The 17,812-nt window shown below is 36.5% G+C and overlaps 1 protein-coding gene and 1 long non-coding RNA gene across 3 annotated transcripts in view; both read right to left on the bottom strand.

Moving 5' to 3' along the window:
• The window catches only part of LOC130420029 (uncharacterized), a 76,266-nt gene extending 68,882 nt beyond the window's left edge, over positions 1-7,384 (bottom strand). The window contains exon 1 of the long non-coding RNA XR_008906570.1: positions 7,281-7,384. This is a non-coding gene — a long non-coding RNA (uncharacterized LOC130420029). The remainder of the gene's footprint in view (positions 1-7,280) is intronic.
• Positions 7,385-7,962: 578 nt separating this feature from the next.
• On the bottom strand, positions 7,963-15,075 carry ctsll (cathepsin L, like). 2 transcript variants are annotated; one of them, XM_056746368.1, is made up of 8 exons: positions 14,081-15,075; positions 9,966-10,089; positions 9,677-9,799; positions 9,450-9,602; positions 9,120-9,344; positions 8,802-8,970; positions 8,540-8,657; positions 7,963-8,453 (listed from the first exon to the last, which is right to left on the bottom strand). In XM_056746368.1, the coding sequence occupies exons 2-8, from the start codon at positions 10,086-10,088 to the stop codon at positions 8,354-8,356; spliced, it is 1,011 nt and encodes a 336-aa protein (XP_056602346.1). In that variant the 5' UTR covers position 10,089; positions 14,081-15,075; the 3' UTR covers positions 7,963-8,353. The 2 variants fall into 2 exon arrangements, with proteins under 2 accessions (XP_056602346.1, XP_056602345.1); XM_056746367.1 differs by lacking the exon at positions 14,081-15,075 and adding an exon at positions 10,339-10,419.
• Positions 15,076-17,812: the final 2,737 nt, after the last annotated feature.

Raw genomic sequence — 17,812 nt, 5'->3', positions numbered from 1 at the left:
AAATATAAGCCATGTGGCTGCATAACGCCATTAAATGTCGGTCTTTTTCTCGCATCTGAGCTTTCTAGTGCACATGTTAGTTTTGCAACATAATCAAGACGTGAAGGTTTCAAACTGCAGTGAAAGATTTGAGAGGTTGTAGATGCGCTTTAAGGTTGCAATTCAAATTTGAATCTAGAAAAACGTCTTAATATGCACTGTACATTTGTATCTGTCAACGTATTTTGTGAATGCCAATTTACATATTTGTGACTTTTTATGCAACTTCAAATTGAGAACACAGATTTGTGCTTTTGTCCACGAGTGCAAATCTCAACATTCAACTTCAGTTTTTCATTTTACAAGTTTTCACATTGGGGCTGTGAGTGTTCATTTTAGTGTACAGGTAAAAACACTTACTTACAAGTTCAGAAAATAAAATCTACATGCTCTCAAGTTTTGCTTCTAATTTACCTTCATATCTTTCCAACACATAACACAAAAGAAGATACCGTATTTTGAAGACTGTTGTGAAACTGAACAACGACGGTACTAATTCACTTGTATTGGATTTGTGACCATTAGAAGTGAATGGGTACATCACTGTTCCGTTACCAACTTATTTCAAAATATCTTCTTTTGTCTTCTACAGAAGAGTTTTAAATGACAAGAGGGTGAGTAAACAATGACAGAATTTACCTTATTTGGGTAACTATCACATTAAAAACATTGTTTTTTTCTGTGCAGTGAAAGTGAATGGGAACTGATGGTGTCAGTCATTGACATTCTACTCCCTATTTTTTGTGTTTCACAAATGAAAGTCATACAGGTTTAAAATAACATGAGGGTAATTGATGACTAAATTTTAATTTCAGCCTTTTCCAGTCTGTTTTGTTATCATCAGTGTGTGTTTGTGTTACACAGCTGACCGTACAAGTGACTGATTTTCCTCTGACAGGAGCTAAAGTGCTGATACCCGACTATTTCACTCCTGCTGACCTTAAAAGGGCAGCAATATGCACACATGCATTTACACATGCTTAGACCACCACTTCAGATTTCTGTGGCATAATGACAAACATTCATTAACCACCATTGTCTCATCGGGAATCAATTGATCTGCAGGTTATTCATCAAGACAACAGACAGGCGAACAATCCTGTATGGACCACAATGCCATTGGAGGTTGTGCTGGGAGGTTTTCTTTAACCCCATTTGTTACAGTCTGTTTGAATCGTAGTTAGGAAAATATGTTGGTGCACCATCTGTTTAAAGAAAAGCTTACCTTTGTCCTTTTCTCTACTATATGTGTGTAAGAAGCACCAACATTCACAACAAACTGGCGCGCAACATTATAAGTAATTTTGACTAGCTCTGTGGTTGCAAACACATGCCCTGCATATCTCCATACTACATAAAGAGCAGGACGGCCTAATGGAAGACGTTGAACAGAACAGAGCAGATATCTAATGCAATAATAAGGAGAGAATGTTTGTCTAAGCTTGTAAGCACAAGCTCTATCAGCCTAGCGGGTAACTCACATAGACGCATATTAGGCAACATCCATTAATCTAGCTTGTAATATACACACACCAAACTGTGTCTATCAGTCAGTCTTGCAAGTAGATGACAGCGAGAAGAACCTCAGCATGCTAAATTACCAGCCATCAGTATAAATGATGACATGGAAAAGGAGAGGAGGAAAGGGAGAGCAAGTTGGCAGTTCGTAACTCTCAAAGCGATCTAGATGAACATATCCGCCGTTAAACTGGAGTCTGATGTGGTTGTGAGAAGATAGGTCACATCAGAGAGTCAAACGGAGACGAGAAGAAGCTGAGAGAGAGAAAACAGAAGGGAGTACACAGAGGGCATGGGTGGGAAGGCTGGGTGGAGAAGTCAATACGACAGCTGTATATGTGTGTGTGTGATGGGGCCATAGACCCGAGCTCTGTTTGTGTGTGTCAGGGGGAGTAGTGATTAATGACCCACAGGCCTTGTTTCTCTTGCTTCCTTCCTCAGCAGCGATGTCACACACACACCGTCACATGTCATCCTAATGGACATGGGCAGACAGTGGCGGGTGCTGCCCATTCCTCTAGACTCACGCACACACACATTAAAACACACGTGCGTGTCAAAAAATACCACGTAAAACAGACAATGCAAAACCAAAGGAGTAAGATGTTAGAAAATGAGACTAAAAGATGTTGTGCGTCAGAGTAAAAGGAGAATGTGTGACTAAGAGAGAGAGAAGTCAGTGTTTGCATGTGTGCTGGTTCCCAGCCCTGTCAGAGAGCTGTCAGACTGTGATTTATGGTTGTGAGACTCACAGCAGTCCTTGCTGCCAGTTCAGTATTGTTACAACTGACATCTAATGAGGCCAGACGTGCTTTCAAGCACAGCACTTAACACAGGCCTCCATCTCCACCAGTCACAAGGCTCTTTTCTGCTCTTTTCTTACTCCCATTTATTTTCTGCATCTGGGGTGGCGGACCAGAAAAAGGAGGAAAGGCATGGTTCAGTCGTGAAAGCTTACAAAATGGAGAACATGGAGGCTTTTCTCGCCTCTCTCTGTCCCGCCTCCTTATAGAGCGCCACGAAAGCCCCCACAATGGCAAATTAAAGTAGAGCGAGCCTTTATGTGATGACTTTGCTTTGAAAGCCAATGCTTCACCGTTTCTCTTCGCCGCTCAATTTTTCAACTCCGCTCCAATGCTTAGTAATTGTTTGGAGGATAGTCGGCGCTCCGGTCTAATCATATTGGTGGCTGTGTCATTTTTAAAGAGAGCAGAGTAATGCTAGATGAGAGCTCCTTGGCTTTGACTTTTCCTGATCTTGGATTTCTGCTCCGCTCCTCTTCGGGCTGCTAGCTTAGTCAGGACCCCTAGCAGTAATCATAAACAGAGCCGCTGGCAGCGGCACCCACATACTGCCCCCTCCCTCCCTACACCCCCTGCTCCGGTTCCTTGTCAGACGTGATTAATGGCACACGGGCCCGGTGCGCTTTGCGTTGCCAGTTCCAGCGATGTTCCCCTGATACTTAATGAAGTCTGACAAACTTCTCTTCCCTCATTGTGTTCCAGTTATTTTTCCCCGCTCCATTTAAGAGAAGCCCAATGTAGCTAAATTTGCCACCGCCGCAAAAGCACAGGTCACAGTTTTCATATTTATTGTGTAGTCGAGGTGCACGGGCTGTAGCGCTGCTGGCAATGTCGTTGGTTTCTCAGGCAGCTCATGTTCGTCGTACTTCATCATTGTTGAGTATTTTTTTATACTCGGTCATTAGAGGTTCCACAAAAAAGAACTAAAGGTCATGCTGGCAAACAGGCCAAAGTCTGTGGAGTATCAAATGGACGGATTTCACTTACTTTCATGCAGTGGACTATGCATTTCTCTCAGAAATTTATGGATGGGGAAATGTTTTATAAACTAGTATAAAAAAGCACTATATGAATACACCAACAATATGTTTCAGGTATGTTTAGACTGCTGCATACAGGCAACACAACACACATTTTTTAATTCATTCAATACCAAGTCTGAACAACAGTATTAATTATTTTGGAAAGACTGGATGTCCTAACCCTTTTAAAAGTAAGAAATTGTGTAACATTAAAAGTGAAAATACTAAAAAATAAAGAGATAAAATAAAAGCTAACAAGAAAACTCAATAACTGTTTTGCTGCAATGTTTTTTTCCTTTCTCCCTACTGCATTTAAGTTTGGTGATGCACTTACTCTTTACCACAAGGGGGCTCTCTTGTGCAATTTTGTTTTTAATTGCCCTCATGTAGAAATAATTTGTATCAGGTACTAAAAATCTCTCTATATGCTTAAAAAGTTGATTAATTATGGGTATTGATTAAAAATGTTTTAGGTATTATATGTTATAGCACACCTGGAGCTCTTAGGGTTAAAAGGTGAGAAAAAATGTAAGATTACAGTTTTTTATATTCAAAATAAAGAAAGATCAAAGAAACTCCAACAATTAAACTCAACAACTATTTTGCTGTACTATTCTTCCCCCTTTTTCCTACAGGGTTTTACTCTTTAGTAAGGCACTTGCTCTGTGCCACAAGGGGGCTCTCTTGTTGGAATTTTAAAATCATCTACTGCTAAAAAACCTTTCTCTTTACCAAAATAAATATTTTTAATATTTATATTTACTTACATTTTAATGGGATTGTAAAAATAACTTTGAACTAGTTTATCTCATTCAAATCCATACATTCTATGGATGACGTAAATAAACTAGAAAAGTATGTCAAGTAGGGCTGCTCGATTTTGACAAAAATCATAACCACAATTATTTTGGCCAATACTGAGATCCCGATTATTTAACACGATTACTCATTAACTTTTAAAACAACGTTGAAAAATAAAATACTTGGCTTTTAAACTTTGAATTCCACTGCAAAATATATGTAAAGAAATAGCACAGTTGAACCACTGTAAAGGAAAAGGGTGCACTGTGGATTTATTTATACCACAAGAAAAGATGGGATCCTTACAAAATGGAATGCAGCACAATAATCATTTTACCTCGATTATTTTGTTTTTATAATTGTTGAATGCCAAAAATTTATCGTACCAGCAGAGGGCTCACTTGTAGTATAAATATTTATTTTAGTGTTTTGTCGTAAAGATTATTAGAATATCATTATTATATTATTATTATATATTTATGATACTTTATCAGGAGAAAAACATAGAGCATTACTATACTGTACCAAAAACACAAAGGCCCTCTAGTTTTGGCAATATAACACGGCAGTTTCATACATGCATAGAAACATTATGTTCCCCATCAGGAACACTCATTTTATCAACAAAAGTTGCATGTCTTACATGCCAAAGAGCAAAATTCTAATACCGACACCGCACAACATTCATTAACACAATTCCAATATACCATACACTGACCAATGACAAAATGAAAAATTACCCAAAAGGCAGAAAATGATAATGATAAAAACGCCATTAAGCTGAAGTGGCTGAAATTTTAACCCGAAGCTGCAAACAGCAATTGCATGGCAAAGGCAAGCACATGATTCAGAATGCATGCAACCAGCATGTTTTGACCTCTCATATTTACAGCTCAAACTTCAAAGCCAAGCTATGCAGCGTTGTGTTAATGTCTCGGTTTGTAACCTTTGCTAAATCATGGATTTAGTAAAAAATCATCACAGCATTATTTTGAGATAGGCGGTGTTTTCCAGAAGTTAGCTACGACACTCAACATTTGAGGTCAAGATTTCAAAACTTAAGTGCTCCAAAACAATCCGTGTATCATTCGTTCTTTTCATATTCAATTGAGATTCCAAAATCGGAAAATTAAAAAACGGTTTGTTATTTCGTTATTCGTTTATAAATGTGATACCAAAAAACAAATAACGGGTCATTTTTCGTACTTTTGATTTAATGCTCAGATCAAAAATAGGAAATGAAATAAAGGGGACACGACAGATTTTGATTTTGAGATTTAATTTGTTCGATTTGGGTAAACCGGAAGTTATCTTCGTGTGTATGTGTTGCACTTGGAAGTTTGCCGCATTTGCAAAAAGTTAAAAGAAGCCTGAAAATCCTCAATCTTGCAGTGATTGACTAAGTAATTGTTTTTGTAATTTCGTATCGACACCATGGCCGTACTGGAATCATATGCTGATTTAATTAAAGACTTATTTGAAACTGTCAAGACACATAAAGAGATGTCAACTACGCTGCAGAAGATGGGTATCCAGCGAAGTTCTGCTACAAAATGCTACAATAAAAATATCTGCTTTTTGGCTAGATGTTAGTCATGAATACTGGGTATAACTCCAATGTAGAACGTCTAACGCACCCTCAAAGAACTCGAGATATGGCACCCCAAATTGTCCAATAACCCAAAAATGCTACAGTAAAACTGTTTTCTTGCATGACGGTAGACATCAAGACAAGGTGTAACCTAGCTGTGGAACTTTTAACGCACCATCAAAGACATACTTGTACAAAAACACAGTTCTGTGTCAAAGTTTACTTAAATATATATACATGTAACTACATAGCAGTAATATAATGTGTGTATAATGCACTGGCTAAGACCAACAAGAGTATAATAAATTGTATAAGAACAATGGATCAGTAAAAAATTAGAATAAGCTTTATTTTCAAATTGTGCACACAAAGACAAGCAACGTGTTGTGGTTTCAGGAGCTCAGAATGAAAAAATACAGTATAGACAAACAAAGGAAATAGAAAAAATAAATATATAGAATAAAAACAGTTAATTATATATATGCAAAGTATAACAAAACGGTGTATACTATGTTTTTTTTACAAATATACACGTAAATTACTCATGCATAAACCGTACTGCATGTTCTGCACCAGAATATTGCACTTTCAAACATGTAGGTACTTTTGGATTCGATTAATATTCATGGTGGACATAGGCTGCCTAAAAAAACTGTTCGATCAAAGTAATATAGAGAATGTTAAGGGGAGTGGGTGATGGAGGTTCCACGTGAAGTTCACGGTCATCTCAAGGGGCATTCAGCAGGTCATGACTTAGACAGCGAGCAGCAGCCCATCCTCTGTGCACTCTCTCACACACACGCACGCAGGCAGGCACAGACACACGCCAACAGACACACACACACGCGCGCGCACACAGAAACACACACACAAAAAAGTTTTTATTTTAAAAACGTAAAAGAAGAGAAACGCGAGATGGTCCCTAAGAAGCTAAGCGTGAATAAGAAACTGCGAATAAGAAGCTGGATTCAGCCTCGTCTCATTTCAGAACTTCGCTGGATACCCATCTTCTGCAGCGTAGTTGACATCTCTTTATGTGTCCTGACAGTTTCAAATAAGTCTTTAATTAAATCAGCATATGATTCCAGTGCGGCCAGGGTGTCGATACGAAATTACAAAAAAAATTACTTAGTCAATCACTGCAAGATTGAGGGTTTTCAGGCTTCTTTTAACTGCAACACATACACACACGAAGATAACTTCCGGTTTACCCAAATCGAACAAATTAAATCTCAAAATCAAAATCTGTCGTGTCCCCTTTATTTCATTTCCCATTTTTGATCTGAGCATTAAATCAAAAGTACGAAAAATGACCCGTTATTTGTTTTTTGGTATCACATTTATAAACGAATAACGAAATAACAAACCGTTTTTTAATTTTCCGATTTTGGAATCTCAATTGAATATGAAAAGAACGAATGATACACGGATTCAAAACGTTCACAAATAGTGCCAAAATTACACACTTTGTGTACGCAAATGTATTGTGCAAACGTCGTCCAATACCTTACTTTCCTGTGTCCTTGCTTCATGAACTGTAGTTAGCATCTGCAACACCTTTATCATTAGCATGGCTGTGGCCTGTGGTTATCGTGAGTGCCTGAGAGGGAAACTTTTCCACATAGGACAATTGTCATGTCAGCACCTAATGTATTTGCGATTTTCTTTTTTTTTAATACTTAACCTTTTTTGTTTCGTGTTTGAAAATAACTGATAAATTACCACCTACATTTTATTTTGAATTAAAAAAAAAAAAAACACTTGGAAGCAAGGATTCATTATCTTAGGAAAGAATAATTTCAAAGTCACAATCACACTAATCTAATCTCTGCATTTTCTTAGGGTGACTCTTGAAATAAATCTAAAATGTCTAATGAATTAATTTGACATAACCAGACACAAGGCATACTTTGAAAGAAATCGGTCTTCTGAGGTGACCATTTTTACTCCATTTGTACAAGGGTGCCATGTACAGTAGTAGGCCAATTGTGCTCGCAATAGCAAACATGCCACATTTATCAAGTTGCCAAATAAAAATAATGGAACTTAAGACAACCAGTAAACCTTTGGTCATACAATTTCAGATTTATTTTGTACATCTGTGCAGAGAGTTAATGGTCTTTGACTAGGTTCAGTGGTGCGTATAGACCGCACCATTCTTTTCTTAAAGATGTACAAACAAGTCAAATAAGTTTAAATATTTTTAATAGTTACAAGTCAAAAAGCTCAGACCATTTTTGTGAACATTGTTCTTACATTAGACCTGTAATACAACAAAAATGTTAAAACCTTCTAACAAAATAGTTTTCACTTTTCAGTGAAAATGTAACGACTAATCTGACCGTTTACAAGAATTTTCAAAACCTTGATAGAAATATACCGGCTACAAATATAGAAGGCAGTATGCCAGTCTAAAGTGCTTCGAAAAAGACTTTTCAAAGCAAAAACTGATAGCATATACAGTGTGAAACTAAAAATGGCAATCTAAAAACAAAATTAAAACGCCTAGAAAAAAATAAAACAAAAAGTAGGACGGTCAGTCTTGTGACATCCAGAATGCAGAGAACAGTCCGGTGGCATTACATGAGAGGATAGCTGGCTGCTGATGCAATTCCACAGTGGTTCTTTCGATCTTTAGCAATGTAGATGTAGCCTTTGTTTCCCCACTTCTCAGTCCAGCTAAATGAAGATTTATTGAAAGAGATACAGTTAGACTGCTTGGTCTTATTAGCTCACTATACAGCTAGCTTAAAGTGGGATAATACCTGTTCTTGACAATCCAATATCTTTTCCCGACAACATCTTCACCCTCATATCCATAACCAACTACCAACACTCCATGATCGAGCTCTTCAGTGCTGCACTCTTTCTCATAATAGATACCTAAAGTTGATAGGTTTGAAAACAGGTTATGTCACAGAAACTAGCAAGCCTCATAATAAGCCAGGATGCGCAGACATTCCAAAAGATACAAGTCAAATTTTATGATATTGCCATGCATGCTTCGTCAAAAGTTCATTGACTTACCAGACTGATAGAACTGAAATGATTGATGACCAGCATCAATAGCAACAGCAACTGGACCCACAGAAGCAACAGCCTTCATCAGAGCATGTTCTTTACCACTGGGAATATCCACAAAACCAGTGTCATTAGCAGCATTGTATCTGGGGTCATAGCGGCATGGTTGATTATCCTGAAAGTGAAGAACATTACACCTCGAATTAAACCATTAGCAAATATTAATGAAAGCAAACCACTAAGAAAAGACAGTCTAATGATGGGCATGATTACTTTTAGGTTTTAGGCAAGTCCATAAATAAAATGAGCATGCCAGAAACTCACTTTTGCAAGGTAGGGATAGTACTCCTCGGAATCCAGCCCATTGTTGTCCTGAACATACTGGAAGGCCTGGTCCATGAGGCCACCATCGCAGCCATGATTTCCCTCTGGCCAAGAACAGTCCATAAAGTTCTGCTCGCTCAAAGACACCAGTTTACCCGTTTTACGGAACAGCTGGCCCTCTAAGGCCCCCGTAGAGCTGAAGGCCCAGCAAGAGCCACACCTTCCCTATTTAAAGCCACAGAAACTTAAGTTCAGTATACAAAGCAAGCTTAAGAAACCATGATGGATGTTTTTAGCACAGAGAACAACAAGGAAAGCCTTTTTTCTTACCTGGTCTTTAACAGGAGTCACATAGCCCTTCTCTCTCCAGTCAACCTGTTGAGGTGCTTCGAAGAAGCTGGGCTCCATGAACAGTGAGCCCTGCGATTTCCGTCTGGGGTTCTGCTTATAACCATTTACTGCCAGTCTGAACTCCTCATTTGTCTAAAATTAAATAGGTTATTTACAAAAAGGCTAATGAAGAACTTTGATAAAAATACACGAATGAATAGTCTCACCATGTCCCCAAACTGGTTCATGCCTAGTCTGAAAGCGTGTTTGCCCATAGAATGCTCGAGATTGTGAAGCTCAACTTTTCTAAAGTTCTTCTCCCACACCATTCTCCTCCAGCCCTCTTCTTTCTGAAGAAGAAAATAAACATTCAAGCCACTGCAAAAAATAACAAGTCAGCGCTCCTTCGTCCTAATACACCATCATATTGCATACTTTGTGTGTGTAAAGCACACTTGCCAAGAAAGCCCTTTCAGATCTGATATGTACCATCTGTTATCAACAGTTAAAACCAACCTCATGGTAATTTTTGCCATGCCAGCTCTTCCATAGGTGCCAGTGGTCATCTAACTGCTGGTCTAAAGTTGGTGCAGCAAACGCTACACTCGTACAGAGCGCGAGGACTGAAGCCAACAACATCCTGTTGATAGAGGCACAAGAGGTTTAGAGACAAGAATGTAGGCTATGGAAATTCACAATTACAACTGATAGCCAGTGACGTGCAACGAAATAAATAAATAAAAATCTCTTCAACTCGTATTCGAATGATACGTGAAGTGATTCCTCTTGTAACTGTACTAAATCATTGAGATCGCCGTTTTAAATAGCTGTGTAACAAACGTACTATATTACTACAGTTGTCCACTACAAACTAAACTACAATACTTACATTTCACTGGCAGATGAGACGATTGACTGTCATTGTTTACAACTGAGCGGTTTTTAAAGCGCGGCTGACGGCAGACGGGCGCTCTCATTGGCTGACGTTGATGAAAGGTCACGTGTTTTCGACCATTCACCTCATCCAGTTGAAATCGAATCCCATCAACGCGTGTGATGAATGATCCAGCGTCACGAGACGATACGATTGTGTCTAACGCGTTTGCATGAAACGCCTTTGTCCATTGATCGTAACTTAGTTTGTATAATACACAAAAATAACAAATCTAGAAATTGAGAGACATTTAAGCTGATTAATGGAAATTGTGTTTACATCATGTTTACTTTTTAACTTCACTACTGGCACTTGCTGTTACTTATGTTTGCAATGTATTGTATTCGTTTAAATCAAATGTTTTTAACACATTAATACAAGTATGTCTGTCTATGCCTGTCTGTTTTTTTTACCATTTTTATTTCAGTTGTTTGCGCTTATCTAAAAAGCATGTGCTTTTCAATCAATGCAAACATGCTTAGACATAAAAGTTGAAATAGAAGTGAAAACTCTTTGAGTAATGAAAATGAAAAATCAACAGCTATAGCATTTTGAAGCATAATCGGTCTTTTGCTATTCACATTACAACATCTGGAAAAGGGGTGCTTTTAATAATGTGTACAGTTTTTATGAGGTCAATTCATTGCCACATTTGCAAAAGAAAAAGAAGTCATGCAAAAGAAAAGTTGAGCAAAAATAAATATAATTGCCAACAAACCTAATCAATTGCAAAAGAAAATGTTGGTTTTAAGAAAAAAAAATGGTTTTGTGAAAAAAAAGAATAAAGTTTTGCAATAGAAGATAAAGCACTGAGAAATAAAATAACGTTTTGCAAAGAGAAACTTCATCAGAAATGATTTTGCAGCACATCATTATGGAGCGATTTTAATCTCATTATTTTTCACACATAAAACACAATATACACTTGATTAGCCGGTTTCACATGCATGAAACCCAATTCACATGCACAAAATATATGCATTCACAAAAACAATTCACGTGCGTAAAATAAAATTATATTCTCATCAAATACGTTTCACAAACGCTAAATACAATTCACATACGTACAACTGTGCACAAATATTTCGAAAGTTTATCATACAATGTGAATGTGCAAATCGTCACTCACGTGTGAATCATCTTGGATCAAACGTTTAACTATTAATAATTTTATATTGGCTCAATTTCTGTCCCCAAAGTGTTACTTGAATTGTTATTGTAGTTGGCGCAAACTTGACTCAAATATCAAAAATACCCTCGCTCAACTAGTTTTAAAAAGTTAATTTAACAAAAGATTTTTTAATTAGTTTAAAATTTGAAAACATGCAGCAAAGATTCTGTCAATGCAAGTATGTAAAATGTAAGTATTTTCCCCACGTTTTATCTGTAACTTAAATTCATATGTATTATTTGGGAATTAAAAAAAAACCTTTGAACAAGTTATAAATAATTGCACATTGGGGTTGTTACCAAAAAATATTAAGTAAAATCTTTCAGTTACAAAAAGTAAACCACACAAATAAACCACGACATTTTACTTCATAGCAATCACTTAACATATAGACTGAACATACATGATTAAGTGCTCCTTTTGACAGACATTACATTTTACAACAGCAAACTTATTTGCTGAACCACATAGAAGGCCTATTGGAAAAAAAACCCGCAAAACATAGGTATGTTGAGTTTGTAGTGAATTTCTTAGGGGAAAATCACTTGCTGCCCTCCATCGATGCATGGCTGTTGTCTGCAATAAAGAAAACATATGTTAAAACATACAAATTAATTTATTAGAGAACAGTGTGCATCTGTGCCTCATCTACGTTAGGCTTGTTAGCAGGGGAGATTATAGGTTTCAAATATAAGGGGGGCTCAGCCTCAATGAGGATATATATAGAGAGAGAGCCACACTCTTATCACCACATATTGTATACATTACTAAAATAAATAATTAAGAAAGAATATCCAAAAAAACATAAATACAAATTATTGTTATTCAAATGAATATCACATTAATCGGTCAATCTGCAACATTTATATTTCAAAGTGACAATAACAGCCACAAATCCATAAAATAAATGTCACAATCAACTGCTGAAACATTATTTAGTAAGAATAACTCTTTTCTGCCCGTCCTCTTTCCGGAGCTGTCAAAACTACCGTCGACTCTCTATAACTATAGCACATCATCATTAATGACACATTCTGTGCGCTACAATATCATCTTGATCGTCAAAGTATGCCGTCATTGGTGTTTAGTGCTTTCATTTTGCTTGAGGTAATGTTAACGAGGGGTGAACGCATATAAAACTTTTAAACAGTGGATGGGAAAGGGTCTTTTATAGCTTCCACATCATATTAAGATGCATTTATAACAAATAATGGCAAAAATGCAAATGTCATGTTAATGAACACAACTTTTAGGTTACTCCGCTATTGACGTTAACTCCAATGTGCTGCAGTGTGAACTGAAGAATGCGCTAAATAACGCAGCCTAACGCCGTTTTCATAATAAGAGTTTTAAAGGGGACTATAAAGCGATCGAATTCTTGTACAGATTACATTATTACACACAATATTTTAGGGGGGCTTTAGCTCCCCTAAAAGGGCCTAGCAACGCCACTGCTTGTTAGTATAGCATTTAACTCACCTGTTCTGGATTGATACATCCTGATCGGGGCTGCGTTCGGCCCCGCACAAAACGTTGCAAAACGTTTTTCAAACGGAAACGGTGGTGCGATTGAACACCCTGTTGTGATGACGCAAGAGTTGTACTATGGCAGCTGAGATGGCCATTCTGTGTGTTCTTTTTTAAGACCTTTCGGAGCCCGATGAAATTGGTATAGATACGTGTTGAATACTGCAAAATCTCTTCTACTATCTTCAATTGTTGCATATACAGAGCTGCAGCAGACACATTTGAACGACTTTACTTGGACCCGTTGTGCGAGCTTTCTCTTTAATACCACGTGGGTTATATACAAGTTGCTGCTGATTTGGCTGATATTCTTGAAACACCCACCAAACAAGATAAAACATATCTCAAACCCTGTTGCACACCCTTGCAAACCGTTTCCAGGAAACATGTCGTGACAACCCGGAAACCGTAACAAAACGTTGCGCAGCGGTTTTAGCTTGAACATGTCCAAGATCTTTACCACAGACTTCCAAGGCTTTGTGGAAAGTTGAGCGCAGATTCCTGGAGTGATTCATTTAAATTCTGCAAAGACTTGGAAATAACATTGGATAACAGATGAAAACATGAATGAATAATTCGCCCAAGTTCTCAAATAAATTACTCAACCTCATGCCATAATAGATTTTAGTCAGTCGCATCAAATATAGGATACAGAATACACCATACAGCAATAACGCAACGTTACACAACTTGGCTTATGAGAGAAAAAGCATATGTCATATCTTAAATTTACAAAAAGATATATCATACAACACATCAAAATTACATTTGAATCCTTCATCATACAGATTTAAAAATGGCCTGTTATTAATTAGCAGGCTAAATTTGAATATCCGTTAGACATACAATGTAAACACTTAATCCTTTTAACTAAAAGCTTTACTTTCTCTCGAACACATACCATATAACACAACCTGAAATATATCTTCACAAAAACATGGAATATTTGCGTCTTCGTCAATTAATATTGTCTAAAATTAACATTTTACTGCCACTTACCTGACGTCAATTTAAGAAAACAACTGCCTGACGTGAGAAACCGGCGGAAAGTGACTCCGGCAGTTGTGTGCGGATTGATCCTGAGCAGTGAATCTGACTCAAGACATCTAAATTCAATACCATTTAGACTCTCACAAACGTACCACATACACATATATGTTCTCCTAAATATATATATTCAGAAGGTTTATTTCAATTGTGGTGTATTGTGGACTATTTATCCATCCGCTCCTTCAGACTAAAGGTAAAGAACAAATACAAGTTATGAAACTTAACTTTGCCCTCATTCAAAACGATTTGCCCTAGATTTATTAGGCAAAAGATTGCCCTTTAGATATAGCCAAAATTAATTAAATCATATGTTCAAACGCCTCAGAGACATCATATCCAGCGATAAATTTCAGAAGCACGCGTGTCCGAGGTGAGGCTGTGTTGGGCGGGGTACCAGTACGCTATCTTAATTAACTGACTGCATATTTGAACTTAAAAGAGATACATTCTCCCCTGAACATCTCATAAAACTATACATTTCATGACCAAATAACAATATTAAGGGCATTTTACTGCGCAACGCATTAAATATACAGTATAGCTGTCTGAAGTCCATATGTGGACTAGATTTGTTCAGCCAACATTCGCCTGGATTTAAAAATGTTTTTAAAATATATTTATGCTAACTTAAAATAATTTGTCTAATAATATTGCTTCAACATTCCAACATTTAATTAATTGGCTTTTTTACAGTATGTGTATTTTGAGACTGTCTTTGAAGCCCAGTCCCTCCCACCTGAGTTGTCTTGCTGTTTTGCCAATCAGATTCAACCTTACCACTTGTCCAAGCAATTTTAAAAACGTACAGGCCATGCAAATGAAGTCGAGAGATAGTTGATAAGAACTGTGTCTTTTTTTAGTGTTTTATCACGATTGTTAAGAATGAGACTGAAACAAACTGTAAACCTGTTGCCAAAAATCTACCAATTTGTATGGATGTATATTAACTAGGACTATTTGTTTAAGACATCTCATATTGACTCTCACTCTTCTCAAACAGTTGTGTCAGGACATTAGTAAACCAGCAATTGGTTTATTCAGGAAAATACTTAAAATATATAAACCACAGATAACTGTTAATAAACCTAACAATGCAGGACAACTAAGACAAGAGTCTTGACAGCTGAATGTATTCCGTTTTAGTTTGCATCACCACGTTTAATTCTGTGGCTTTGTAACTCTTTGTTTTACTGACAGTATAGTGTATCTTCATGTTTCAATAGGAAGTAATGGTGATGTGTTTATCTGTGACTGGACTGCTTTGTGTGATCATGATGTGTTGGATTAACGTGACCAATCATCAGATGATGTCATCAGATTTTAAAAGGAGCCAAAGATGAAAGAAGTTTCTTTTCTTGTGATTTAACGATCTGATGTTTACCAATGACATACACAAGCTGCCTCATAAAGTTAAGAGCCATGTTGAGAAGTTAAAATGTTTTATTGTTACGAGTGTCCCTTCTATCAAACGAGTACTGTGTTTATGAGTGTGTTCCTTATAAAATTAAGAAAGCATTCTTATTATCACCATTTATACGTTTTATAGTTTAAAAGACTGTTAAAAAAACTATAGCAATACTATAGCAAATACTGGAAGTAATAATTGTAAACTTGAAAATCAAAATATGGAAACATAAATATAAAAAAAAATGCAAGCTGCTGGTTGTAAAGTGATAATATAATGTTGTTCTTTCTTTCTTTCTTTCTTTCTTTCTTTCTTTCTTTCTTTCTTTCTTTCTTTCTCTCTTTCTTTATTTCTTCTTCTCTTCTATTTTAAATCACATTTTGTGCAGTGCATGTATATAGTTGTTGTGAATATTAATGCTGTAGTGTCCGTTACAGATGTTGAATGAGGTTAAATAACTTTCAGGTAATTTCCGCCAATCTCCTCTTCTTGCTCTCTCTGTGTGGTTGTGCTGTTGGGTCGATGTTGCTTTTTCTGCAGGACAGAAAGTCTTTTAAGGGGCTTTTTTAAACATTGTGCACGATATTTCTCTTTTAAAGAGAACAACAGAATTTATAATTTTTAAAGCTTAGTTTAAGATCTACTTGGATCATTTTCAATTCATACTTAAAAGTTAATATTACATGTACTCTGCCAGTTAATTAAGTTTTTACACGCTCATAAGAATGTGAAGGACTTTATTACCTTATGGCAAACAACTCCAACAATACCACATAATACAGCAAAACCGATGCCACAAGTCAATGCTATTATCAATCTGACTGATGAACTGGATGGATCTTATAAAAAAAAACAGAAGAAAAGCACAATAATTTGTGTTAGAGTTCTGAATACTCTAAACCTTTTAGAATTTCTTGATAGTGCAAATATTGCATATGCACACAGACTTCGACATGTCTTTGAATTTAACACATGACATTTTGTTAATGCAAACTCCTTATTAGAAATCATGTCAATTGTAATTCAAATTTCATCTTTATTTTGTAAACCAAATGTAAATAGCTCACCAAAACTATTCCTGGTGTAATATGCAGAATATCATTAAAGATACTCACTTTTTTGTTTTGTCTCTCTCAGTAGCTTAATTTTCCTATCCAATCTTCCATTAGGGAAAGTTGTGAGTTTACAGCAGTACATCCCAAAGTCACTCTCTCGTATTTTGTCCAGAACAAGGCTGTGGTTTGCTGGTGAGAAAAAGCGGCCTTCATAGCTGCTGTCCAGAATACTGAGTCCATATTTGGGGCTGAACACAAGCACTTTCTCATTTGTACACCTGTTCAATTCTGTTTGGGTAATTATCATGCTTTGTGTGACATTAAAATCAAAAGTAGCTCTCCCACCCAATGGAACTCGGATCACATGCTCATCTGTAAAAACTCCTAAAAAAGATGACATAAATATGTAAAATAGCATTTTTTTTTTATTCTGAACAAATATATGGTAGGGATTGTCACAGTATACTGTACAGTCACTGAAAGTAGCGTTACACACCATGATTATCTATGTTATGTTAATACGACCATATTGGCTCTTAAGGCACTGGTCACAAAAAATATAAGAGTCTCTGCCTTCACGCTTATAAATAGAAAACATAAAATAAACAAAGCAAATAATATTTATTTATTAAAACAATTCACCACTTAATTTTGACATATAATATACAAAACAATATTTCTTAACAAACGTCTTGTAGTTTATTTGCTTAATTATTTTCTTTCGCACAGAATGCCAAAATCATTTTTAATAGTGCTGTTTAATTGTTAATTCTTTATTACAATAAAGCGCAAAATGATTTAAGAGTAAGACAGCCCAACCTCTCACTTTGTGTGTGTCTACTAGTTAAAAGTAATCTTCTATCTAATTCTCTCATGTTACCTGGTAGAAGTGTTATGAAGACCATCAGAAGATGAGTCCAGGGTTGCCTAGTTAGCAGGTTGATTTGACGGGTCCTCATGCTGTCTGGTTGCGTATAATGGCGTCTAATGAACGTTTTAAGCACAAAAAGAAACTAACCATCAAAACAACCCCCACTGCTCTATAGTCCCCAAGGTGGGGGCAGGGATAGATCTGTTCATTTCAAACAGGCAACTTCCTGTATTGTTATCGAATGAAATGTCAAGTGACGGTATATTATAGAAGATGTGGTTGTATATAAGAATACAAATTGGTTTTGTTTTAATATTAAAAATTAAAATGTATATATAACTAAAAATGTG

Source organism: Triplophysa dalaica, chromosome 4 (genome assembly GCF_015846415.1).
Source record: "Triplophysa dalaica isolate WHDGS20190420 chromosome 4, ASM1584641v1, whole genome shotgun sequence".
In the NCBI taxonomy this organism is placed as follows: domain Eukaryota; kingdom Metazoa; phylum Chordata; class Actinopteri; order Cypriniformes; family Nemacheilidae; genus Triplophysa; species Triplophysa dalaica.
Note: the sequence above shows the minus strand (reverse complement) of the source record. Positions and strands in the feature narration are given on the sequence as shown.

Excerpts from the sequence above, each read along its gene's own strand:
- ctsll (XM_056746367.1), bottom strand. Across the intron at positions 9,345-9,449 it reads TGACTCCTGTTAAAGACCAG|GGAAGGTGTGGCTCTTGCTG; the intron begins GTAAGAAAAAAG and ends GGCTTTAAATAG. Across the intron at positions 8,658-8,801 it reads ATTTCAGTTCTATCAGTCTG|GTATCTATTATGAGAAAGAG; the intron begins GTAAGTCAATGA and ends TATCAACTTTAG.